Genomic DNA, 26,248 nt, shown 5'->3' with positions numbered 1-26,248 from the left:
TGATCTCTCTTGCTAGTTCCTGTCAGGACTCTGGCTGCGGCATTCTGGATTAATTGGAGGCTTTTTATGGAGATACTGGGACATCCAGATAGTAATGAGTTACAGTAATCTAGCCTTGAGGAAACAAATGCATGGACTAGTTTTTCTGCATCATTTTGAGACAGGATGTTCCTAATTTTGGAAATGTTGCGCAGGTGAAAGAATGCAGTTCTAGAGATTTGTTTTATGTGTGAGTTAAAGGACATGTCCTGGTCAAAAATAACTCCAAGGTTTTTTACAGTAGTGCTGGAGGCCAGGGCTATGCCATCTAGAGTAGCTATAATTTTAGAAAAGTTATTTCTGAGATTTTTAGGCCCAAATATAATGACTTCTGTTTTCTCCGAGTTTAAAAGTAAAAAGTTACTGGTCATCCAGGCCTTTATGTCAGTTAGACAGGCTTGAAGTCTGGTTAACTGGTTTGTGTTAACAGGTTTAATAGATAGATATAACTGAGTGTCATCCGCATAGCAGTGGTAATTAATAGAGTGCTTCCTAATGATATATCCTAAAGGAAGCATGTACAGGGTGAACAGAATCGGTCCTAGCACAGAACCTTGTGGAACTCCATAACTAACTTTTGTTCGTGTGGAAGGTTCATCATGGACATGAACAAACTGGAATCTGTCCGATAAATAGGATTGGAACCACTTTAACGCTGTTCCTCTGATACCAATCACATGCTCCAGTCTCTGTAATAAGATGTTGTGGTCAATGGTGTCGAATGCTGCACTAAGGTCTAGGAGGACAAGTATGGAAACAAGTCCATTATCTGAGGCTAAGAGAAGATCGTTGGTAACTTTCAACAGTGCTGTTTCTGTACTATGATGTGCTCTAAATCCTGATTGGAAATCTTCAAATAGTTCATTCCTGTGTAAGTGGTCTGATAGCTGCTTAGCAACAGCTTTTTCTAGGATTTTAGAAATAAATGGCAGGTTGGATATTGGTCTATAATTAGCCAAGACTCCTGGATCAAGACTAGGCTTTTTGAGTAAAGGTTTGATTACTGCAGTCTTAAAGGCCTGTGGTACGTAGCCTGATACTAGAGATAAATTTACCAAGTCCAATAAAGATGAGTTCATTAATGGCAGGGTGCCTTTAAGCAGTCTAGTCGGGATGGGGTCCAAGAGACACGATGATTTCGATGAAGCAACTACTGATGTAAATTCAGAGAGATCTATAGGAGAGAAGCAGTCTAAACAACCCATAAAATTCCAGACTAATATTCCAGAATATATAAAGAATATGTATAGAATAGAAAGAGTTAGTCTGGTTTGCTGAGCTAAAATTGAGTGGAATCTTCTGAAAATGGGAGGTTGTCTGGAAAAAAAATGGCTTAAGTTCAGCTAACTAACATTAACAGTTGACTAAAATCTGATTGGTGAGACTCCCTGATTGGAGGGAGGGAGTCTGATTGGATCTTGTCCAGCTGAACATCCTGTTGGTCTGAGTTCAGTATCATGTGGAACAGAGGTTCACGCCTCTCCTCTAGAAGCGTGGGTTCGCAACCTGGCCTTTCTGTGTGGAGTTTACATGTTCTCCCCGTGCTTGCGTGGGTTTACTCTGTCAGTTTCCTCCCACTGTCCAAAAAACATGCATGTTAGGTTGATTGGTGACTCTAAATTGCCCATAGGAGTGTGTGTGATTGTGTGTCTATTTGTGGCCCTGTGATGGACTGGTGACCTGTCCAGGGTGTACCCCTGCCTTCCACCCAAAAGAGAGCTGGGATAGGCTCCAGCAGATCCCCGTGACTCTGCTTAAGGAATAAGCGGGTATAGAAAATGGATGGATTTGATAAAAATGAATTAATATTAGAAATGGTTTCTATAATAACAAATAATCATTCTTTTCACCAGGACAACATATAACAATCATCAAAATGTAGGTCATTACTAGGAATGGATATCACTGGAGTCACGAGTGCTACATCAGATTGCGTCCAACACAAGAATCAAAAACCCACCATTTAAAAAAAAACAAAAAAAAAAACAACAGTGACCTTTTGATTTCCATCTTTATACTCTTTAGCGAGACAAATGGCTAATGCTATTCGCAAAACAACATCGTGGTCCTACGAGGCATGGACATTTTAGTTTAGCACCATCATGCTATGACAGTCCCCGCCTGCATTGAGGTGGTGCTCAATTGTAATGGGAAATAACCTAAACTGAGTTGAGTCAAGCAGAGTAGAGCTGAGTTGAGTTTTGGTAAAATTGTAAAATGGAAAACGGGCTTTAGTGTGTTTAGACAGGGATCTCTGCTCTGCGCATTTAGTCATAGATTCATCTAGATTCAACATGGAAATAAGTCTCATTCTGCCTTGTATCAAAGTCAAAGTATAGGTCTATGGTTATATACTTAAATGCATGTTTTCTGTCTCAACAGAGAAAGGAGACTTTATTGCACTCGATTTAGGAGGCAGCAACTTCAGGATTCTCCATGTCAGAGTGAGCCATGAGAAGAAACAGACTGTTCAGATGGAGAGCCAGATCTATGAAACACCAGAAGACATTATTCATGACAGTGGAACCCGAGTAGGTTTATTCTGAAATGCAAGCATACACACACACACACAGTGTTTCTTCCTGTTCCCCAAATGACCCCTACTTTCCAACTCCAGCTGTTTGACCATGTGGCAGAGTGTCTTGGTGATTTCATGGAAAAACACAACATCAAAGACAAGAAACTCCCAGTTGGATTCACCTTCTCCTTCCCCTGCCAACAGAGCAAACTAGATGAGGTAAAACAAAATAAAAATGATTGACTATTTGACTAATAACGCTATGCGCTGTGCATTTAACTCATTTGTGACACAGGACCCTTTCCACTTATAGTATTTTATTTAAATGTCTGAAGATTAAAATGCTGTATTTTTGCAGCCCATACTGTAATGTGTGTGCTAAGTTCACCAAGTCTAAAAACTAAATCTCCACTAAGCATCAAATCTCTCTTTCTTTGTCTCATGTCTCTATGGCACTTAATGCATCTCTCTTCAGGGCTATCTAATAACATGGACAAAGCGTTTCAAGGCCAGTGGAGTGGAAGGCATGGATGTTGTCAAGCTGCTCAACAAAGCTATTAAAAAACGTGGAGTGAGTCTTATTTGTATAATTTTGCTTATTTTATATCAAACTTCAGGCCTGCAGTCTGAAATTAAGTTTTATTGTATTTGGTTTTCGTTCAAACTGGGATGCAGGTTGAAATAATAGGGTAAGTTAAACAATTTTTCTTTATCTGTGTGTACTAAATATTTCAGGACTACAATGCTGACATCATGGCTGTAGTAAATGATACGGTTGGAACGATGATGACCTGTGGTTTTGATGATCAGCGCTGTGAAGTTGGCATTATCATTGGTAGTAAAACTATGTGTATTTAAATAATCATGGGAACAATCTAATTTAACAGTGTGCTTTTCACTTACTGGAATTATGTACTTTCAAGACAAATCAAATAAGTCAAATAAAAGTTAGTTTAAATTGTACAGGTGTGTATTTCCATGTTTTTAGGGACAGGTACCAATGCATGCTACATGGAGGAGCTTCGTCACATTGACCTGGTGGAGGGAGACGAAGGCAGGATGTGTGTCAACATAGAGTGGGGAGCCTTTGGAGATGACGGCAGGCTGGAAGACATCAGGACAGAGTTTGACAGAGAGCTAGACCGAGGCTCTCTCAACCCGGGCAAACAGCTGTATGTCAAAGCAAAACTGCCTTAACGATGTAATTTATCAATGTTATTGCTGAAAAAATCTAAATGAGATACTGTTTAAGCTGTGAGGGAACAGCTGTTGCTTAGATAGATGAAAAATGTTTATTCATTTATATTAATACTAAAAATATGTATTTAATAAAATACAGTAATATTAAAGTTCTTCATAGAAAATAAGGCAACAGTGATGTATCTCTAATCCTATTTTATCTTTAGATTTAGATGCTTTATGTTGGCTCTCTGCCTTTGTTTTCTGCACATAGGAGGCAAAGTTTGTATTCTCTAAAAAATGTGACATGCCTTTACCCACACCAGTCGAGCAGCATCTAAATCAGCATATTAAATATTTCTTCTGAATGAATGAAAAGGTAGAAAAGGTTCAGCAATTAAAAAACTCAACAGTACCTGAGAGAACAGATATCCAGAAGTCATTAGATTTGGATGTCCCAAATCTAATGACTTCTGGATATCTGTTTTACCCACTTACCTGTTTTTGCTGTACAATAGGTTTGAGAAGATGGTCAGTGGTATGTACATGGGGGAGCTGGTTCGTCTCATTTTGGTGAAGATGGCCAGGGAAGGCCTGCTATTTGAGGGTAGAATCACCCCTGAGTTGCTCACTAGAGGGAAGTTTGAGACCAAGCATGTCTCAGCCATAGAAAAGTAAGTCAAACTACAGGGCTACGAAGATTTAATTCACTTCTTTAATGAGGCATTCAGTGATAGTGCCTCTTTTTCGCTATCTTTCTCTCCTGTTTAGGAGTAAGGACGGGTTGACAAAAGCCAGAGAGATTTTAACCAGGCTTGGTGTGGAGCCCTCAACTGACGACTGCATCGCTGTGCAGCATGTGTGTGTCGTTGGCCAAATAGTACTTAAATAATATGAATTCCTTGTGTCAGGGAATTAAGAAAACAGTATAGTATTATTATAGCTAAAACATATTGCTTATAAAGATTTTTTTCTCTCCAGTTATTCTAACAAAGATGTTAGTAAATAGAAAGAACAAAATAAAAACATATCCATTATTAATTGGAACTCTGCATTTTAGTTTAGATGCCTTTTAAAAGCAAATGTTACCACTAGCTGTTGGTTAAAGCCAGTATATGAATATATGAAAAGACTTTATGTAACATAAGTCGTGGTTGATTTATCTTATTCTGTAGTTTATGAAGTTTGAACTTTGTGTTTAATTAATTTCTCTATTTTTCCTCTTCTCCTTCAGGTTTGTGCCATTGTGTCTTTCCGTTCTGCTAACTTGATAGCCACCACACTGGCTGGCATCCTAATGAGGCTAAAGGAAAATAAAGGAGTTGCACGACTCCGAACCACCGTAGGCATTGATGGATCTCTCTACAAGATGCACCCACAGTGAGTGACAATAGAATACTACCATTACTATACTATTATATACTATATAAGTTTTCAGTCATAAATAATTCATTAAAATGCTATCTCAGGACTGCTGTATCCTCCTGAGACCCTCCCAGGCAAGGTACTTGAAGCAATTGCCACCACTTTTAAAAGATAAAACACATGCTTTGCTGGCATGTGTTCTTACTGCACTAGCCTTTTAATTTAAGTGCAGCAGGACTTTTTATTCTTTTTTATTAGGCCCGAGCCCACTGAAAGTGCAGGCAAGGGCCTATTGTAATCGCTCAGTGAGCCAGAAGTACAAAACTGCAAGGGGTCCCCCCAGGTAGCATGGACGACTTACCCACACCCCACCATGACGTGGGACTGCGCGAGACCTTTCCGAAAATATATATATTATGATTGACAGGTGGCCGTGGGCCTGGAAATCGTTAGGAATATTCTTATTATTATACTTTTTCTGCGCTTTAAACTCAATTTTGCCGCCCTGAACCCATTTCATTAAACTAAATCAAAATAGGCCCAATAGCGCCCCCTGTATAACGATTTGAAAATTGCCATTCAAACCAAAACATTTACTTTGTCAGAATTGTACCAAATTTGGCACACACATCCTTTAGGGCATCCTGATCATAAAAGCCAATCGGACCCATGCCCTATATTCAATGCTGTTGCCATGGTGATGACCAAATCTCGCCATTCATTTCCAATGAGAATTTTACAAAATGTCCAGTTTTCACACACCTCGTACTTGAGCGAACTCGTCCTAGGGCTTTTGACCGAATGAGCTGATTCTTGGTCAGCATCATCTAGACATGTGGGGCAGCTAAAGTTATCCAAATTTTTTTGCTAACTTTTACGGTTTTCCTTTGCCGGACCCCAGAAGTTGACCTATGTTTTGCCATCTTCATGTGACATAAGAAAATCACTATAGATGGGATAGCGCCCCCTATGTACTTGCACTTACTTTGTCAAAATTGTACCAAATTTGGCACAGACGTCCGCGGGGGTCCACTAAGGCACATGGTCTACTTGGGGGGGTCGGATAGCGCCCCCTATGTACTTGCACTTACTTTGTCAGAACAGTACCACATTTGGCACAAGCATCCTTCAAGGCATCCTCATCAAATGGCCAATTGGACAACACGTTATAGTTGCAATAGCGCTGCCTACGTACTTAAACTTACTTTGTCAGAATTGTACCAAATTTGGCACAGACGTCCACAAGGGTCCACTAAATGACGTGGTTTTCTTGGGGGGGGGGGGTATTGGGGGGCAGCCAATTCAGGGGGGCTACTCAGGGAGGCTGTCCCATTCAGGGGGGCACCTAGGGGAGGCACTCGGGAGGAGGTGGTCTCCTCGGTGGTTTGGTCCGTTCATGGAGAGGCGCTTAGGGATGCGGTTTGTTCGGGGACGCGGTTCGCTGGGGGATGCGGTTCGCTCGAGGCGAGGGCCGTTCATCGCCGCTTGCGGCTATATTTCCTATTAAAATTTAAAATTTCAGCACTAAGGCTCAAAATCTGTTTCAGGTATGCCCGGCGCCTTCATAAGACTGTCCGTCGTTTGGTCCCGGACTCTGATGTTCGATTTCTCCTATCAGAGAGTGGCAGTGGAAAAGGTGCTGCCATGGTGACAGCTGTTGCCTATAGACTTGCTGAGCAATCACAACAAATTGACCAAACATTGTCGGAATTTTGCCTGACAACTGAACAGTTGCTGGAGGTAGGTGTGTGTGTGTGTAGGTGTGTGCTTGCGCATGTTACTTAACTCATTTTCTTCAAATATGCATAATGTCTTTAGGTAAAGAAGCGGATGAGGATTGAGATACAAAATGGCTTGTCAAAAAGCACTCAGGACAGTGCTACTGTCAAAATGCTGCCAACCTTTGTACGAAGCACTCCCGATGGTTCAGGTAAAACAGACACACACTTACATGTACATACACACTTATTCAAGCTAGCAACTGCATGTCTGTTGGGTAGAGAAGGCAGCTAAGATGGTTACTCAGCAGCTTAGCAGCTCATTATACCTTGTTTACATAATGTCGCACCTTTCTGTGATTGACAGAGATCTCAGCCAATGATAATCTGTTATGGCTACAACATTGTACCCTCTGTACTGTTGAATATTGTCACTTTTGGTACGTTCAACCTTCAAATATTTTTGGACATTTGTTTTTTAACAATAACAATAGTAAGATTTTACATGCATACATGCAAAATAACTGGGAAAAATGACACATGACACTAAAATACAATTACAGTTTTAGAAAATTAAGTAGATGCATTGTACAAGGTATATCTTGGTGTGTATGTGTGACATGGTTGCTTTATTTTTTTTTTAATCTGTCTCTCTGCCTGCATGTTCAGAGCATGGTGATTTCCTGGCTTTGGATTTAGGTGGAACCAACTTCAGAGTTCTTTTGGTCAAGATTCGTTCTGGGAAGAGGAGAACAGTGGAGATGCATAATAAGATCTATGCTATTCCTCTAGAAGTGATGCAGGGCACAGGAGAGGAGGTGAGCTCTACCAGTTAATTTAAATTTTGTAAAACAAACTAAAGTTACACAAGGGGAGTGGGAGTGACTTGTTGGCTCAAAGGTAAGTAAGTAGAATACAAATGTGAACAAGATTTGGCTTTTTCATCCTCACTCTTGCGCATTCTTTTTTTTTCTGTATGTGGAATTATTTTATACTTAGATTTGTGTTTCCTCTTATTTTTTTCTGATTTGACCTCTGCTCAGTTTTATATGAGACAACTTGAAAATTTATTTTGTATATGTTGTTTGGTGATGTAATTAGCTAAGATCAACTTTAAAAATCCCTAAAGAGACATTTAGATATACATGTCACACATTTCCCAACATGTCCCTTCCCAAGTTCAAACTGAGCAGAGGTCCAATTAGCCAGAGTATGTGAAGACGCTTGTATGGATGTCAAGGAGGTGTAGGAGTGAGTTAATTCCAAAATTGTTCACTGTTCATTATACACTCCACTGTATGCTTTGTCCTTCAAACTGCAATGTTGTTTGATGAGGTTCAATGTACATGCCTCCTATATATTGCACCTTGTGTTTTCACCCCTCTTTGCCTTTTTCCTATTCTTCCAATCTGGAATTGAAATGGTTTGATTTACAAATATTTGATTTACACAACATGGTTAAAAAAAACAGTTCACCTGAGTGTACATAATTATTCATCCCCTCAAAGTTAATACTTTTACAGAAATTCCGGTTGCAAGTCTTTTTGGGTATGTCTCTATGAGCGTAGCACATCTAGCCACCAGGATTTTTGCCCATTCTTCCAGGCAAAATTGCTCCAACTCCTTCAAGTTGGATGGGTTCTGCTGGTGTACAGCAGTTTTTAAGTCCGGCCACAGATTGTCTATTGGATTTAGGTCTGGGTTTTTGATTGGGCCATGCCAAAAAATTTAAATGTTTCTTCCTAAACCAATTCAGTTTTGCTTTAGAAGTGTGGTTAGGGTCATTGTCATGCTGGAAGGTGAAACTCCTTCCCAGTCTGAACTCTTGGGCAGGCTGAAACAGGTTTTGAAGAATTACCCTGTATTAAGCACCATCCATCACTCCTTTAATTCTGACCAGTTTCCCCAGTACCTGCAGATGAAAAACATCCCCATAGCATAATACTGCCATCACCATACTTCACTGTGGGAATGGTGGGGGTGATGAGAGGTGTTGAGTCTGTGCTAGACGTAGCATTTTCTTAGATGGCCAAAAAAAATTCAATTTTAGTCTCATCTAACCACAGTACTTTCTTTCAGATGCTTAGGTAGTCTCCCACGTGCCTTTTGGTAAACTCTACAGGGTTCTCCTAACATCAAAAATTTAGGAACACTAAATGAAATTCAAGAAAACACAGTAACTAAAATATACAGTACTGTGCAGAAGTTTTAGCCACTTTAGATATTTTAGGTTCCTATCACACAGCACCATCAGGTGTCTGACTAATCACAGGTTCACAGGTTCTTGTCCATTGTGCAAGACAAGTCCGTAAAGAACCCACTATAATTAATGAAGAACCATTTTCAAAGGCAAAAAGAACCAGGGCTGTATTTACAAAGCTTCTTAGAATCCACTCAGAGAGCACGTATCTTAGCCTAAAACATCCTAGCTGGGAATCCCAGACTAAAAGTGATTTAGGAAGCTTCTCAGAGCAACTCTGAGTAAAGAAAGTACAAAAACCTTTATCTTAGTGAACAAAACTCTAAACCTCTTAAAAGTCCTCCAATCTACTCTTAACAATTTTAGGAGCTGTTTTCTTAACAAAATAGACAGAGGACGAACTTCAGAGTTTAGATCAATTTTACTTGCACAAGGAGTAAACTGTCACTAAGCACACTGAATGCAGAGCGAGAGATCACTGGCTAGGCACAACCAGGCTTCACATTTTATAGATTACTATGACCAAAATTGCATGCAAAGAAGGAGTACACTCTTCTTGAGGTGAGGGCACATTAGGATAAAACCCAGAATGGGTTAAAGAGCGGTCAACCATCTTCCAGATTAAGATAAGAGACCAGAACTGCGGTCATCAAGGCACTAAAATGGGGTTAAAATATGGTCAATCATCCTGTTGTTGTTCTCAGTCCACAGATGGAAAAAGTTATCTTTTAGACATCTCAGAATTAAGAAACAAATACTTATAGTAAGATAAGTGTAAGGATATATGTAAACAATTGAACAAAATAAAACATTTTCTAACACATCAAACCAAAAAGAACTGCTGGTTTAAGAACAAACAGGAGTCCGGCAAATACTGATTAGATTTAGGTTTTAGGTTAATTTATAAGTGAAAACACAATTTATATTAAAAGCATCCCCTGTGTATTTTCACTGCCTCAAACCCTTGCGAAGTACTGTATTTAATATATTTCCTTTAAAGAAAATATTGTTGAAAATATTATTTGGCAGATGGCAAAGAAATCCTCCAGCCGTGGAGGTGCACATCAGCGCCACACAGATGAGCTTTCTCTTTGCCAGCCAAAGAAATTGCACTTTCACACGTACTACCAAATATATTTTGAGGTCGCACTGACTTAATTTTGGTCACATGTGTGACTAAAATGGTTGCAGTTTCGAACCCGTTCTTTCGTTTTGTTTTTTTTTAAAGCAAGGGCTTTCTTCTGGCCACTCACCCATAAAGCCCAGCTCCGTGGAGTATTTGACTGATAGTGGTGCTGCAGACTCTGGCGCCTTCATAGCAAAGGAGGTGAATACAAATGCACACACAAATTTTCGGTTTTTTATTTTTTAGAATTTTTGAAAATACATTTTTTTGTTTCATTTTACTTCATCAATTTGGACTATTTTGTGTATATCCACTACATAAAAGCCAAATAAAAAATCCTTTTAAATTCCAGCTTGTAATGCAACAAGATAGGAAAATGGCAAAGCGGGGTGCATACTTTTCCAAGGCACTGTATATACATGGACATAAATGATCAAATACAGCAATAACAAGTACTTTTCAGCATAGAGAAAATGGAGCGAATGGGGAAAAGATAAACGTTTAGTAGGTGTCCAATTAAAAACTTGTCATGGGGATTGGTCCAGTTTTTTGATTTTCACACATACACAGATGTGTACAACAATTTTGTCTGTGTGTAGTGTAGTGTGTAGTATATAGTGCTTATAAATTTAAGTTCCCATGTCCTCTGTGTCCACAATCATTTACCAGTTCATTAGCTACAGTTAGTTAATCTGTCCTCAATAACTCATGCTAAAGTGGCAATTAGTCCAACCCAATGTGTCATCCTCTAGCACTATATTACATAACGAAATTTACATGCTGACGAAATTCTACTTGTGGCTCTATATAAGAGTAAATTATATCAGTTCTGTGCAATGAAACCTCTAAATGTGTACATTATAACTCACATAACACTTTTTCAAATCTATTCAATCATGTGTCTTTTAATTCCCTTAAGGATTGCATTTTCTACTTTCTATGATAAAGTTATGTTAATATTGCCAGACATAACACATATCCAACTAGTAATACACATTAATATTGGATGTTCCATTTAAAAAAACAGATCAATGGAGCGCATTGTGGAAAAAAAGTAGTAGTTTCACACACACACGCACATCTTTTGCCTTCCAGTTGTTCGATCACATTGTGCAGTGTATCAGTGACTTCCTGGACTACATGGGAATGAAGAGTGCTCGTCTTCCTTTGGGCTTCACCTTCTCCTTTCCCTGCCGACAGACCAGCCTGGACGCTGTAAGTGTACTCCTCTTCCTTCTTCTCTGATATACTGCACTGCCTCTTTCTTCCCTGAGTCTTAAACAGATGTGATGATTCTGCCGAATGATGCACTGATAAGTCACCTGGTGTTCTCCATTGGGACATACACCTGATTTCTCACTAAGACTTGGTCTGGGGGCAATGGCTGTTAACATGGCCTGTTTTTTGAGATGAATGTAGCTTTGTTTCTCCATCCAGGTAACTTACTGTTGCACCAGGTGCTGGACTCTTTCAAGAACAACACATACATATTTTCATGAACACACACCTTTTTTAACTGCATGAGGGACTCACTCCTGTTGAGACACTGGGAGGCCCTGCTGGGCTCAACTATGGTGACAAAAACGGGTCTGGTGTTCCACTTCAGCTGGGATTAGTACAGCTCTGGTGCCTTGGTTTTGCTTGTTATTCTGTACCTGCAGATGCATTGCCCATTGGATGTGCATGTGCAATAATACACATGTGGGCACGCACACAAGCATGCACTCGCATGCACGCACACAAGGGTAGGGGAGCTCAGTGCACCAATGGTCCTCGGGCAATCTAGGCCTATAGCAGCATAACTAAGGGATGTTTCGGGGTTGCCTGAAGCCAGCCCTAGTTATACATACGCTTTGTCAAAGAGGAAGGTTTTAAGTCTAGCCTTAAAAGTACAGAGAGTGTCTGCCTCCTGAACCCAGGCTGGGAGGTGGTTCAACAGGAGAGGAGCTTGATAGCTAAAGGCTCTGCCTCCCAGTCTGCTTTTGGAAACTCTGGGAGCCACAAGTAGACCTGCACTCTGAGAGCGAAGTGGTCTATTGGGATAATATGGTACTATGAGGTCTTTATGAAGGAGCTTGATCATGAAGGGATTTGTATGTGAGGAGAAGGATTTTAAATTCTAATCTGTATTTTACAGGGAGCCAATGAAGAGAAGCTAATATAGGAGAAGGCAAGGCAAATTTGTATAGTACCATTCATACACTACACAATTCAAAGTGCTTTACAAGGCATATAATTACATTAAAAGCATGGAAAAGAGCATTTAAAAACAAAGACATTTAAAATTAAATACATTTAAATAAAACAAAGTTAATTAAAATAAGATGTAAAAGCACATTAAGAAAACAAAGATGAACAATTATTTGAAGGCAGTTCAATGTTTTCAGTCCTGATTTGAATGAGCTGACAGTTTGAGCAGACCTCAGGTGTTCAGGAAGTTTGTTCCACAAGTGATTTGGTTGTTCTATTATTCAAATGTAAATCATTTAAAATTTTAATAAGTGCGGTCTCAGTGCTGTGGTGTGCGCGAAAGCCAGACTGAAGTGCATTAAAAAGATTGTTTTTCACCATAAAACTGTGAATTTGTTGAAAAACTACTTTTTCAATTATTTTTCCCAAAAATGGAAGATTTGATATTTGCCTGTAGTTACTTACTGCTGAAGCATCTAGATTAGGCTTTTTAAGAAGAGGTTTTATAACAGCAGTTTTTAAGGCCTGGGGAAACTGTCCTGACTGAAGAGAACTATTGACAATTTGCAATACATCTGGAGCTAAGCTGTTAAAAACATTTTTTAAAAAAATTTGTTGGTAAAATATCAAGGCAGCATGATGTAGATTTTAATTGTAGAAGCGTTTCTGCCAGTGCTCTGTGATCAAGGAGATCAAAATGTTCTAGATTCACTGGAGAACAAGGAGGCACAGGTGATATTGTCATGTTCCTTGGACTGCAGCTAGATATACAGTAGTTAGACCCGAGCCCACACCGAAGGTGAAGGCAAGGGACTATTATAACCGCTCAATATGCAGAAACCCACTAACCGGGTCAGAGTCACTAACGGACCACTAAACAGTGACCCGGACCCCACCATGACGTAGGGATGCGCGAGACCTTTCAGAAAATATATATATTGGGGGGGCTGGAAAAACGGCTATATTGTTATCGTTAGGAGTATTCTTATTCTGTTTTTTTTTCTTTTTCTTTTTATTCTGCGCTTTAAACTCAAATTTGACCCTCTCAACATATTCGAAAACTCACGAAAATTTGCCCAAAATTCAGGATCGTGAAAAAATTTTTTTTAATATTTTTATAAACAACCTCAAAACAATGGCTCTACAGCGCCCCCTACAAAAGTGAAAATACATTACGCCAATGGGGGCCCGACCGACACTTTTTTCGTCGCAGAGCCACCTAATTCGGTACGCATATTCTTCGTGTCAGGGCAAGCAAAAAAACCTTATGACGTCGATGCCGCACAACCAACAGGAAGTCCATCAGCCTGGAGTTTATCTAAAGGTCATTGAGTTCGCCGGTTTTTGCTCACCTCGCATTCTTTCGAACTCGTCCTAGGGCTTTTCACCGATTGAGCTGTGGTTTGGTCAAAATCATCAAAAGATGAGGGGGGTCAAAAGTTATCCAAATTTTTTTGCTAACTTTCACGGTTTTCCCTTGATACCGCCGACCATGTGACCTACAATTTTTGCCCCGCCCTCAAACTTTCAAATTGTTATAACTTCCACACGCATCGTCGGATTTGAATGGGATCAATTGATGAATTGTAGTCCCCATGGGCCTGAACCCATGTGATTGAACAAAATCACGATTGGTGCAATAGCGCCCCCTACAGATTGAATCAAATATTTGTATGGAGAGCCAAAAATTTTGTTTTTCCAAAATGTACCAAATTTGGCACAAAATTCCATTAGGCCATCCCGATCATAAAAGCCAATCAGATCCATGCCCTATTTTCAACAGTGTTGCCACGGCGACGACCGAAAGCCGCCATTCATTTCCAATGGGGATTTTACAAAACGTACCGTTTTTGGACACTTCGTACTTTAACGAACTTGTCCTAGGGCTTTTGGCCAAATGACCTCATTCTTTGTCAACATCACCTAGAGATGTGGAACATCAAAAGTTATCCAAATTATTTTGATAACTTTTACGGTTTTCCGGTACCGCAGCCAGAGAGTTGGCGTCCGCTCTTTCGCTCGTTTGTGACCAAATTGAATGGAGACCAAAAAATTTACTTTGTCACATTTGAATATAATTTGGCACAAAAATCCTTTAGGGGATACCAATCAAAAAAGTCAATCAGACCCATACCCCATTTTCAACGGTGTTGCCGTGGCGATGACCAAAAGCCGCCATTCATTTCCAATGGGAATTTAACAAAATGTACTGCTTGGCACACGACGTACTTTACCAAACTCATCCTAGTGCTTTTGGCTGAATTACCTCACTTATAGATGTGGAGCATCAAGAGATCCAAATTATTTTGATAACTGTTATGGTTTTCCAGTACTGCAGCCAGGGAGTTGTCTTCTGCTTTCTCCCTCGCGTATGGGCAATTTGTATTGAGAAAAAATTTACTTTGTCACACTTGATTATAATTTTGCACAAAAATCTTTTAGCATATTAGCATATACCGATGAGAAAAGTCAATCAGACCCATGCCCTATTTTCGACTGTGTTGCCGTGGCGATGATCAACACCTGCCATTCATTTCCAATGGGAATTTTACAAAATGTACTGTATCTGTATTTGCACATCGTACTTTAACAAACTCCTCCAAGGGCTTTAGCTGAATGACCTCACCTAGAGATGTGTAGCATCAAGACTTATCCAAATTATTTTGATAACTTGTAAGTTTTTTCCTCTACCACAACAAGGGATTTGGCCTCCGCTTTGTGCCTCACTTATGGAAAAATTGTATTGGATCAAAAAATTTACTTTGTCACATATGAATGATATTTGGCACAAAAATCCTTTAGGGCATCCTGATCAAAAAAGTCAATGACACCCATGCCCTATTTTCAATAGTGTTGCCTTGGAAATGACGAAACCCACCATATATTTTCAATGAGAATTCTGTCTAATGGGACACAAAATGGCTGTCATGTTTTCAGGCTGTAAAAATGGATCCCACTGAAATCACTAGCTACACAGTTTGACTTTGGCACCAGGGGCTGGTCACGGGCTGGGCTGCAATGGGCGGTCACAGGTGGATACAGGGGAACGCGGCGGGTCACGGCGGGTCGTGAACGGCGAGGGCCGTTCATTGCCGCTTGCGGCTATATTTTGTCTTATCTTTGATATTTTGTCTGTGAAAAAAGCTGCAAAATCATTGCATGACATTTTTGGACAGCAGTTCAGAAGGAACAGAGGCTGTTGGGTTTGTGAGTCTGTCTACAACAGAAAACAATGTACAGGCATTATTGCTGTTTCTATTGATAACCTCTGAGAAAAATGATTGCCTTGCATTTTTAAATTTTTGGTTATAGTTGTGAAGACTCTCTTTGTACAAGTCGAAATGAACCTGGAGTTTGGTTTTTCACCACTTGCGTTCTGCCTGTCTGCATATTCTTTTCTGAATTTTAACCATTGTGGCATTTCTCCAAGGTGAATTTTTTCTTGCTGACAATACCTTGGTCTTAATTGGGGCAATGGAATCAATAACAGTCATAACTTTGGAGCTGAAACTGCTTACAAGATCATCAACAGGGGCTGATGGCATGGTTGGCGCAAAAGCCTGAATGAATAATGCACAGCTCTTCTCGTTAATATTCTGCTTTTTAACTACCTCTGTTTCACCTTTGTTCAAAACAGCAGGGGTGGTTGTTTTAAAAAAAAACACAGCAATGATCAGAAAGAGCAACATCAGTTACCACCACCTCAGAAATATTAAGACCTTTAGAGAAATATGATCTCTCTTGCTAGTTCCTGTCAGGACTCTGGCTGCGGCATTCTGGATTAACTGGAGGCTTTTTATGGAGATACTGGGACATCCAGATAGTAATGAGTTACAGTAATCTAGCCTTGAGGTAACAAATGCATGGACTAGTTTTCTCCATCATTTTGAGACAGGATGTTCCTAATTTTGGCAATGTTGTGCAAGTGAAAGAATGCAGTTAATGTCTGCAAATTTTACTCAGTAGTTCTAAATACATTTATAGACATTTCTAGAATTGTGGTTTCGTCATTTTGTCATTATGTGGTACTAAGTGTAGATGAATGGGGAAAAAAAAATTTAAACAATTGTAGCATCAGACTGCAACATAATAAAAATGAAAGATGTGAAGGGGTCTGAATACTTCCAGAATGAACTGTATGTACTGTATATATGTGTGTGTATATAAAAATCTCTCTATATATCTATATCTATCTACCTGTATGCTTAGTATGCTTGTATGTTTAGCTGTGCCTGTCTGTGTGTGTGTGTGTGTGTGTGCGGTGTGCGTGTGTGTGTGTGTGTGTGGGTGTGTGCGTGTGCGCATGTGTGTGTTTGTGTGTGTGTGTGTGTGTGTGTGTGTGATTGCGATTGTGTTTGCACAGGGCATCCTGGTGACATGGACCAAAGGCTTCAAGGCAACAGACTGTGAAGGAGAAGATGTGGTGGGTCTGTTAAGGGAGGCCATTAAAAGGAGAGAGGTAAGGTTTTTGTAGAAAAGAGTAATTGCTGTCCACTTCTAGTCATTCAATTAAACATGGCACTGTGTGTAATATGTAAAGTAATGTTAAATCATATTATACATTTCTTCTTAAGGAATTTGACCTGGATGTAGTGGCCATTGTCAATGACACAGTGGGAACCATGATGACCTGTGCCTATGAAGAACCCACCTGTGAGATTGGACTCATTGCTGGTTAGTTTACCTCATATCGAGCGTTTCTGATAAGTATTCAGCTATCTGTGCTCTATCCATCTAATGTGTCTGTCTGTTTAAAGGCACTGGCAGTAATGCGTGCTATATGGAGGAGATGAGGAACATTGAGATGATAGAAGGAGATGAGGGACAGATGTGTGTCAACATGGAGTGGGGGGCTTTTGGAGACAATGGATGCCTTGATGACATTAGGACAGAGTATGACCGCACAGTGGATGAATTCTCGCTCAATCCAGGCAAACAAAGGTTAAAATACTCCTCATATGGACACAACACACACACACACACACACATTATTTTCAAGCTCTTCAAGCCAAAAACACCTGTTAGCATATTAACCCTTTATTTCCTGATCTCATATCCAGTGACTTCTACTATATGCGAATGCAATGCGTGTTTATGTCCATTGAAGTATATGTTTTATACTTTTATGTTTTTGTAGATATGAGAAAATGTGCAGCGGTATGTACCTTGGAGAAATTGTGAGGAACATCCTCATAGACATGACAAAGAGAGGATTCCTGTTCAGAGGACAGATTTCTGAAACACTGAAGACCAGAGGCATCTTTGAAACAAAGTTCCTCTCACAGATAGAGAGGTAAAAAACCAAAAGAGGAGCTTGTTTGTTTCTATGACCTATGGGTTTAAAAGTATTAGTGATATTTGACTCTCATCTTGCCATGCTACAAAATTCACTTTGCTGCTAGTATATTTCAGTTTAAACTCTTGATGTTTTGTATGTGCATTTTTGGTTGCAATTATTTTATTTCTGCTAATGTCTCAGCTTTTGTCTTTCTTCAGTGACAGATTGGCTTTACTGCAAGTGAGATCTATCCTGCAACACTTAGGGCTGGACAGCACTTGTGATGACAGTATCATAGTCAAACAGGTAAGATATAGTGATACACGTGCATATAGCAAAATGTTAAAATGAAATATTTTTCAAATTTGAAAGATAGTTTGTGCTGCTGTTTAACTGTATTGGATTAAACAGAGCTATGTGGTCTTTAGCAGCTTCAGTTATATGAATGGTTATATTTTTATTAAAATAAAATAAACACCTGCATGACTGAGCATCACTCTAAAACAGTTTCAACAAAACTGAGCATTGTCACCTTCATAAAGGAGGATTTATAACAGGTTTAGCTTTCTATACCCAACAGTGTCCCAAATTATATATTGTGAAAAAGGCAGGCATATGTGAATATACAAGAGAAAACAGTGTGGAGTGGTACTGTTCCTGCCACCGTTTTGTGAACCTCTGCAATAATGATAGGTTTTTCTTTATTAGGTTTGTGGAGCAGTGTCACATCGTGCAGCTCAGCTGTGTGGGGCAGGAATGGCAGCTGTGGTCGATAAGATAAGAGAGAACCGAGGACTGGACCATCTGAACATCACTGTAGGGGTGGACGGGACACTTTATAAGCTACATCCACAGTGAGTTTAATTCATCATACAAAAACTATTCAGGGTCTACTGAAATGTATAAGAAATCAAGAAGACCATTTGGAAAAGCCCATTTAGTCCTGTAGTGAACTGACACAGTGAAACACTTGTTTTATGTTTTAGTATGTTATTATAAATTATTACACATTATTTACATGTGTTTCATTAATGCCATCCCTGGGGAGGAGGTTACTATGAAGAAGAGAAACAAATACAAACAAAGGCAGACTCAGCCTGTTGTGGACAACAATGACATAGAGCCGCAGACATTATATCTGAACAAATAAGTGTCCTTTTTTGCTACTAAATTTTCCTTCATAGCCTCAGTCATTTCCCTAGAATGAAATCTAGGTCATCAAAGGAAGCCTTTGGTGATTTCCATATTAATGGAAGAAATTACCCATTGATCTAAGATCCATCCATTCATTATCTTTATACCCACTTATTCCTAGCCAGGGTCACGGGGATCTGCTGGAGCCTATCCTAGCTCTCTTTGGGTGAAAGGCAGGGGTACATCCTGGACAGTTCACCAGTCCATCACAGGGCCAGACAGAGACAAACAACCATAGACACTCACACTTAATCCTATGGGCAATTTAGAGTCACCAATCAACTTGACATGTTGATTGGTGACAGGTCTGTTTTTGGACTGTGGGGGGAAACTGGAGTAAACCCACACAAGCAGGGAGAAAACATGGAAACTCCACACAGAAAGGTACCTGACGGGTTGCGAACAGTGCTAACGACTAATCTATCATGCTGCCCTGATCTAAGATCATTAAACCAAAGAAATATGTTCAGAAGAAAACCTAAACCATTTTTATTCTTACAAGCATATGGATATGGATGTCCAAGATGTTCAAAATGAAATAAATACATAGGACATTATGAAATAATTAGTAGTAATAGAGTTTATTGCAAAGCTCCTTTTTAAAAATTTTTCAGCAGAATGACTATGCCTATCAATCAAGGCCAGGAGGCGGGGCAAAGTTATGTGAGTGGCCGTTCGTTTGTTTCAGTCATAAGCAACAGCCCATCGATAGTGTCTATTTAGGTCTGGTGGTGTAGGGTGGCGAGACTACTGCAGTTCAATAGGTGGTAGTATGGGCCTTAAATAGATATAACTCTGGAAACAAAACCAAAATGGGCCAGATGGAAAGACGGATGTCACAGTGGTGTTCTAGCTTAACTTGGGGGATGTTAACTGGTGTTATGACCCTAGGGGTCATTGTGTGTGAGGTTGTGTGTTGTTGGCTCTCCCCTCCCCATTTCGAGTGTGTGTGTATGTGTGTGTGTGTATCGGATGCTGGAGTGGGCGTGGACTCGAGGACCGTGGATTGGACTTCCGGGATTGGTCCAACACTTCCCGGAAGGACTATAAGAAGCCCACGGACTGCTGTTCGAGAGCTATTCTCCCACCTTTGCCATTCCCAGCTATTTGTTAAAGATTTCGATTTCGAGTGAATTAGTTAGTGATTAGATTTTTGTTTCGGTTTTGTAGGTTTAGTATTGATAGTATTTTTCGTTGTTTAGATTAGAAATACTTAGAGACTTAGGTTACGTTTGTGTTTTGTTTTCTCCTGTTTGTTTTAGGAGTTTCCAGGCTAGCGACCTGTGATTTTGTGTTGTTTCTTTTGATTGAGATCGTAGGGCTATTGAAGCGTTTCTGTTATTGATTTTCGTTTGTTTGATATCGTAGGGCTCACGGAGCGTTTTTGTTTGAGTAGGGCTAAATTAGCGTTTGTGTTTGTTTTGAACATTCTGTTTTGTATTCTGTGTTTTCAACAGAATAAATATTCTCGTTAATTGTAGTTCGTCTAGTTCGTGTTTGTTGAGAGTGGAAGAGGTTTGGAGGAAAACTCCGCAATCGTGTTACGCTCCGGCAACCCCTAGGCTGGGGCGTAACACTGGTGATACTTGCGTGCGTGTGGCTGTGGCTAGGGAGACCAGAGAGGTTGTAGGAGACTGTGATGATGCCTGCTCAAATCACCAGTTACCTCAATAAAAATGTTCTGGTCGGTCTAAATATTTCTTTCAAACAATAATTCAATTCAATTCTATTTGTATAGCGCCAAATCACAATACAAATCATCTCAAGGCACTTTACAAAAAAAACTAAGAAAACCCAATAAATCCCTTATGAGCAAGCACTTGGCGACAGTGGAGAGGAAAAACTCCCTTTAACGGATGAAAAAACCTCCAGCAGAATCGACCGGTTGGGGTGAGTGGATAGAGGAGAGAGAAAAGATAATTCAATTCAATTCAATTCAATTCAATTTTATTTGTATAGCGCCAAATCACAATACAAATCATCTCAAGGCACTTTACAAAAACTAAAACTAAAAACCCAACAATTCCCTTATGAGCAAGCACTTGGCGACAGTGGAGAGGAAAAAACTCCCTTTAACGGAAGAAAAAAACCTCCAGCAGAACCGGGCTCAGTTTGGGCGGCCATCTGCCTCGACCGGTTGGGGTGAGTGGATAGAGCAGAGAGAAAAGAACAGCAACAATAAACAACAAATAGACACTGCAAGTTGGTGGGGCCAGTAACTGCACATCAGCGATAAACAGCTCCAGGACCAGGGACACCTGCAGAAGGTACAGAGAGAGAGAGAGAGAGAGGGTGGGAGAGAGCACAAACTAGGGGAGAGAGAGAGCACAAGGTTAGTAACATTCAATGGTGGAATATACATGAGGTGGGAGAGAAGGGGGGGGTTAGGGTAGGGGAGCTCAGTGCACCGATGGTCCTCGGGCAGTCTAGGCCTATAGCAGCATAACTAACTAAGGGATGGTTCAGGGTTGCCTGAAGCCAGCCCTAACTATATGCTTTGTCAAAGAGGAAGGTTTTAAGTCTATCCTTAAAAGTACAGAGAGTGTCTGCCTCCTGAACCCAGGCTGAGAGCTGGTTCCACAGGAGAGGAGCTTGATAGCTAAAGGCTCTGCCTCCCATTCTACTTTTGAGAACTCTGGGAACCACAAGTAGGCCTGCACTCTGAGAGCGAAGTGGTCTATTGGGATAATATGGTACTATGAGGTCTTTAAGGTATGAAGGAGCTTGATTATGAAGGGATTTGTATGTGAGAAGAAGGATTTTAAATTCTATTCTATATTTTACAGGGAGCCAATGAAGAGAAGCCAATATAGGAGAAATATGATCTCTCTTGCTAGTTCCTGTCAGGACTCTGGCTGCGGCATTCTGGATTAATTGGAGGCTTTTTATTAAGATATTAGGACATCCAGATAGTAATGAGTTACAGTAATCTAGCCTTGAGGAAACAAATGCATGGACTAGTTTTTCTGCATCATTTTGAGACAGGATGTTCCTAATTTTGGAAATGTTGCGCAGGTGAAAGAATGCAGTTCTAGAAATTTGTTTTATGTGTGAGTTAAAGGACATGTCCTGGTCAAAAATAACTCCAAGGTTTTTTACAGTAGTGCTGGAGGCCAGGGCTATGCCATCTAGAGTAGCTATAATTTTAGAAAAGTTATTTCTGAGATTTTTAGGCCCAAATATAATGACTTCTGTTTTCTCCGAGTTTAAAAGTAAAAAGTTACTGGTCATCCAGGCCTTTATGTCAGTTAGACAGGCTTGAAGTCTGGTTAACTGGTTTGTGTTAACAGGTTTAATAGATAGATATAACTGAGTGTCATCCGCATAGCAGTGGTAATTAATAGAGTGCTTCCTAATGATATATCCTAAAGGAAGCATGTACAGGGTGAACAGAATCGGTCCTAGCACAGAACCTTGTGGAACTCCATAACTAACTTTTGTTCGTGTGGAAGGTTCATCATGGACATGAACAAACTGGAATCTGTCCGATAAATAGGATTGGAACCACTTTAACGCTGTTCCTCTGATACCAATCACATGCTCCAGTCTCTGTAATAAGATGTTGTGGTCAATGGTGTCGAATGCTGCACTAAGGTCTAGGAGGACAAGTATCGAAACAAGTCCATTATCTGAGGCTAAGAGAAGATCGTTGGTAACTTTCAACAGTGCTGTTTCTGTACTATGATGTGCTCTAAATCCTGATTGGAAATCTTCAAATAGTTCATTCCTGTGTAAGTGGTCTGATAGCTGCTTAGCAACAGCCTTTTCTAGGATTTTAGAAATAAATCGCAGGTTGGATATTGGTCTATAATTAGCCAAGACTCCTGGATCAAGACTAGGCTTTTTGAGTAAAGGTTTGATTACTGCAGTCTTAAAGGCCTGTGGTACGTAGCCTGATACTAGAGATAAATTTACCAAGTCCAATAAAGATGAGTTCATTAATGGCAGGGTGCCTTTAAGCAGTCTAGTCGGGATGGGGTCCAAGAGACACGTTGATGATTTCGATGAAGCAACTACTGATGTAAATTCAGAGAGATCTACAGTGGGTATGGAAAGTATTCAGACCCCTTTAAATTTTTCACTCTTTGTGTCATTGCTGCCATTTGCCAAAATCAAAAAAGTTCATTTTATTTCTCATTAATGTACACTCAGCACCCCATCTTGACAGAAAAAAACAGAAATGTAGAAATTTTTGCAAATTTATTAAAAAAAGAAAAACTGAAATATCACATGGTCATAAGTATTCAGACCCTTTGCAGTGACACTCATATTTAACTCACATGCTGTCCATTTCTTCTGATCCTCCTTGAGATGGTTCTGCTCCTTCATTGGAGTCCAGCTGTGTTTAATTAAACTGATTGGACTTGATTAGGAAAGGCACGCACCTGTCTATATAAGACCTTACAGCTCACAGTGCATGTCAGAGCAAATGAGAATCATGAGGTCGAAGGAACTGCCCAAGGAGCTCAGAGACAGAATTGTGGCAAGGCACAGATCTGGCCAAGGTTACAAAAGAATTTCTGCAGCACTCAAGGTTCCTAAGAGCACAGTGGCCTCCATAATCCTCAAATGGAAAAAGTTTGGGACGACCAGAACTCTTCCTAGACCTGGCCGTCCAGCCAAACTGAGCAGTCGTGGGAGAAGAGCCTTGGTGAGAGAGGTAAAGAAGAACCCAAAGATCACTGTGGCTAAGCTCCAGAGATGCAGTAGGGAGATGGGAGAAAGTTCCACAAAGTCAACTATCACTGCAGCCCTCCACCAGTCTGGGCTTTATGGCAGAGTGGCCCAACGGAAGCCTCTCCTCAGTGCAAGACACATGAAAGCCTGCATAGAGTTTGCCAAAAAACACATGAAGGACTCCCAGACTATGAGAAATAAGATTCTCTGGTCTGATGAGACCAAGATTGAACTTTTTGGCGTTAACTCTTAAGCGGTATGTGTGGAGAAAACCAGGCACTGCTCATCACCTGTCCAATACAATCCCTACAGTGAAACATGGTGGTGGGAGCATCATGTTGTGGGGGTGTTTTTCAGCTGCAGGGACAGGATGACTGGTTGCAACTGAAGGAAAGATGAATGCGGCCAAGTACAGAGATATCCTGGAAGAAAACCTCTTCCAGAGTGCTCAGGACCTCAGACTGGGCCGAAGGTTCACCTTTCAACAGGACAATGACCCTAAGCACACAGCTAAAATAACAAAGGAGTGGCTTCGGAACAACTCTGTGACCATTCTTGACTGGCCCAGCCAGAGCCCTGACCTAAACCCAATTGAGCATCTCTGGAGAGACCTGAAAATGGCTGTCCACCAACGTTCACCATCCAACCTAACAGAACTGGAGAGGATCTGCAAGGAAGAATGGCAGAGGATCCCCAAATCCAGGTGTGAAAAACTTGTTGCATCATTCCCAAGAAGACTCATGGCTGTACTAGCTCAAAAGGGTGCTTCTACTCAATACTGAGCACAGGGTCTGAATACTTATGACCATGTGATATTTCAGTTTTTCTTTTTTAATACATTTGCAAAAATTTCTACATTTCTGTTTTTTTCTGTCAAGATGGGGTGCTGAGTGTACATTAATGAGAAATAAAATGAACTTTTTTGATTTTGGCAAATGGCTGCAATGACACAAAGAGTGAAAAATTTAAAGGGGTCTGAATACTTTCCGTACCCACTGTATAGGAGAGAAGCAGTCTAAACATAACTGAGGTCCTACAGATGATTCAAGAGCTACTGTAGTAAAAGATTCATTTATTGCAGGTATAGGAAGCATCTGCTGAATTTTATCTCTAATAGTTGTGATTTTATTTGTAAAGAAACTCATAAATTCATCACTGCTGAGAGCTAAGGGAACACTGGGCTCAACAGAGCTGTGACTTTTTGTCAGCCTGGCTACAGTGCTGAAAAGAAACCTGGGATTGTTCTTATTTTCCTCTATTAGTGATGAATAGTATGCAGTTCTGGCTTTACGGAGAGCTTTTTTATATGTTAGTAGACTGTTTTTCCAGGCTAGAAAAATTGCCTCTAAGTTTGTGGAACGCCACTTCCTTTCCAGCCTTCGTGATGCCTGCTTTAAGGTACGAACATGTAAATTATACCATGGGGCTAGTCTTCTCTGAATCACTAACTTCTTTTTCAGAGGGGCTACAGAATCAAGCGTTTCACGCAGTGAGGTTACAGCGCTGTCAACAACATGATCAATTTGGTAGGGAGTAGGATTAAGGCAGCTGCCCTCCACTATGTTTATACTTGGCATAGATGCAAATAAAGATGGAATCATTTTCTTAAATTTATTAATAGCGTTGTAGGATAAACATCTGCTGTAGTGGAATTTTCTTCCAGACGCTGCATGATCCATCATTTTAAATTCGAAAGTTATTAAGGAATGATCTGACAAAACAGGATTTGGGGGAAAAATTATTAGATGTTCAATTTCGATGCCATAGGTCAGAACAAGATCAAGGGTGTGATTAAAACAGTGGGTGGGTTTATTAACGTTTTGAATGAAACCAATTGAATCTAATATAGAATTAAATGCAATGCTGAGGCTGTTATTTTCAACATCTACATGAATGTTAAAATCTCCCACTATAATGACTTTATCTGAACTAAGCACTAAATCAGACAGGAAGTCAGGGAATTCAGTTAAAAACTCTGAGTAAGGAACAGGTGGACGGTACAAAATGACAAGTAGAACTGGTTTTTGTGTTTTCCAGTTTGTATGTGAGAGACTAAGAGTGAGGCTCTCAAATGAGTTATAACTGTTCTGAGGATGAAAGTTTAATAATAAGTTTGACTGGAAGATTGCAGCTACTCCTCCACCTCGACCTGTGCTTCGAGGAACATGATAATTTTTATGACTGAGGGGGGTTGATTCATTCAGACTGACATATTCATCCTGCTGTAACCAGGTTTCAGTAAGATAAAGTAGGTCAATTTGGTGATCAGTTATCAAATCATTTACTAACAGAGATTTAGAAGAAAGGGACCTAATATTTAATAATCCACATTTGACAGTTCTGTTTTTCTGTTCAATTAGAGGAGTGGTCTTAATTTTTATTAAGTTTTTATGAATAACTCCTCTTCTGTTAACTTCTGATTTGTTTGATTTATATGTTCGAGGGGCAGACACAGTCTCTATGTGGTTTGAAGGGGGCGGCGGCTCTAAGGAAACTGCAGAGAAGCGTTTTAGACTGAGTCTCTGCATCCCGGTCCCCACCCTGGATTGTCAGGCTTTAGGTCGGCTAAGAAACTCGGCCAAATTCCTAGAGATGAGAGCTGCACCATTCAAAGTGGGATGGATGCCATCTCTCGCTATCAGACCGGGTTTTCCCCAGAAAGTGGCCCAATTGTCTATGAAGCCCACATCGTTTGCTGGACACCACCTAGACAGCCAGCGACGGAACGACGACATGCGGCTAAACATGTCATCCCTGGTCAGAT

At 40.2% G+C, this 26,248-nt stretch overlaps 1 protein-coding gene across 1 annotated transcript in view; it reads left to right on the top strand.

Annotated features, from left to right (window-relative positions):
- The window catches only part of LOC113122783 (hexokinase-1), a 57,877-nt gene that overhangs the window by 26,941 nt on the left and 4,688 nt on the right, over positions 1-26,248 (top strand). The window contains exons 3-20 of the mRNA XM_026294342.1: positions 2,422-2,570; positions 2,657-2,776; positions 3,033-3,128; positions 3,293-3,392; positions 3,546-3,729; positions 4,255-4,410; positions 4,508-4,595; positions 4,971-5,116; positions 6,649-6,841; positions 6,920-7,031; positions 7,489-7,637; positions 11,241-11,360; positions 16,699-16,794; positions 16,910-17,009; positions 17,093-17,276; positions 17,473-17,628; positions 17,832-17,919; positions 18,322-18,467. Coding sequence (XP_026150127.1) covers positions 2,422-2,570; positions 2,657-2,776; positions 3,033-3,128; positions 3,293-3,392; positions 3,546-3,729; positions 4,255-4,410; positions 4,508-4,595; positions 4,971-5,116; positions 6,649-6,841; positions 6,920-7,031; positions 7,489-7,637; positions 11,241-11,360; positions 16,699-16,794; positions 16,910-17,009; positions 17,093-17,276; positions 17,473-17,628; positions 17,832-17,919; positions 18,322-18,467 — 2,383 coding nt within the window. The remainder of the gene's footprint in view (positions 1-2,421; positions 2,571-2,656; positions 2,777-3,032; positions 3,129-3,292; positions 3,393-3,545; positions 3,730-4,254; positions 4,411-4,507; positions 4,596-4,970; positions 5,117-6,648; positions 6,842-6,919; positions 7,032-7,488; positions 7,638-11,240; positions 11,361-16,698; positions 16,795-16,909; positions 17,010-17,092; positions 17,277-17,472; positions 17,629-17,831; positions 17,920-18,321; positions 18,468-26,248) is intronic.

Source organism: Mastacembelus armatus, chromosome 3, assembly GCF_900324485.2.
Source record: "Mastacembelus armatus chromosome 3, fMasArm1.2, whole genome shotgun sequence".
Lineage (NCBI taxonomy): Eukaryota > Metazoa > Chordata > Actinopteri > Synbranchiformes > Mastacembelidae > Mastacembelus > Mastacembelus armatus.
This window is presented reverse-complemented; position numbering and strand designations above follow the sequence as displayed.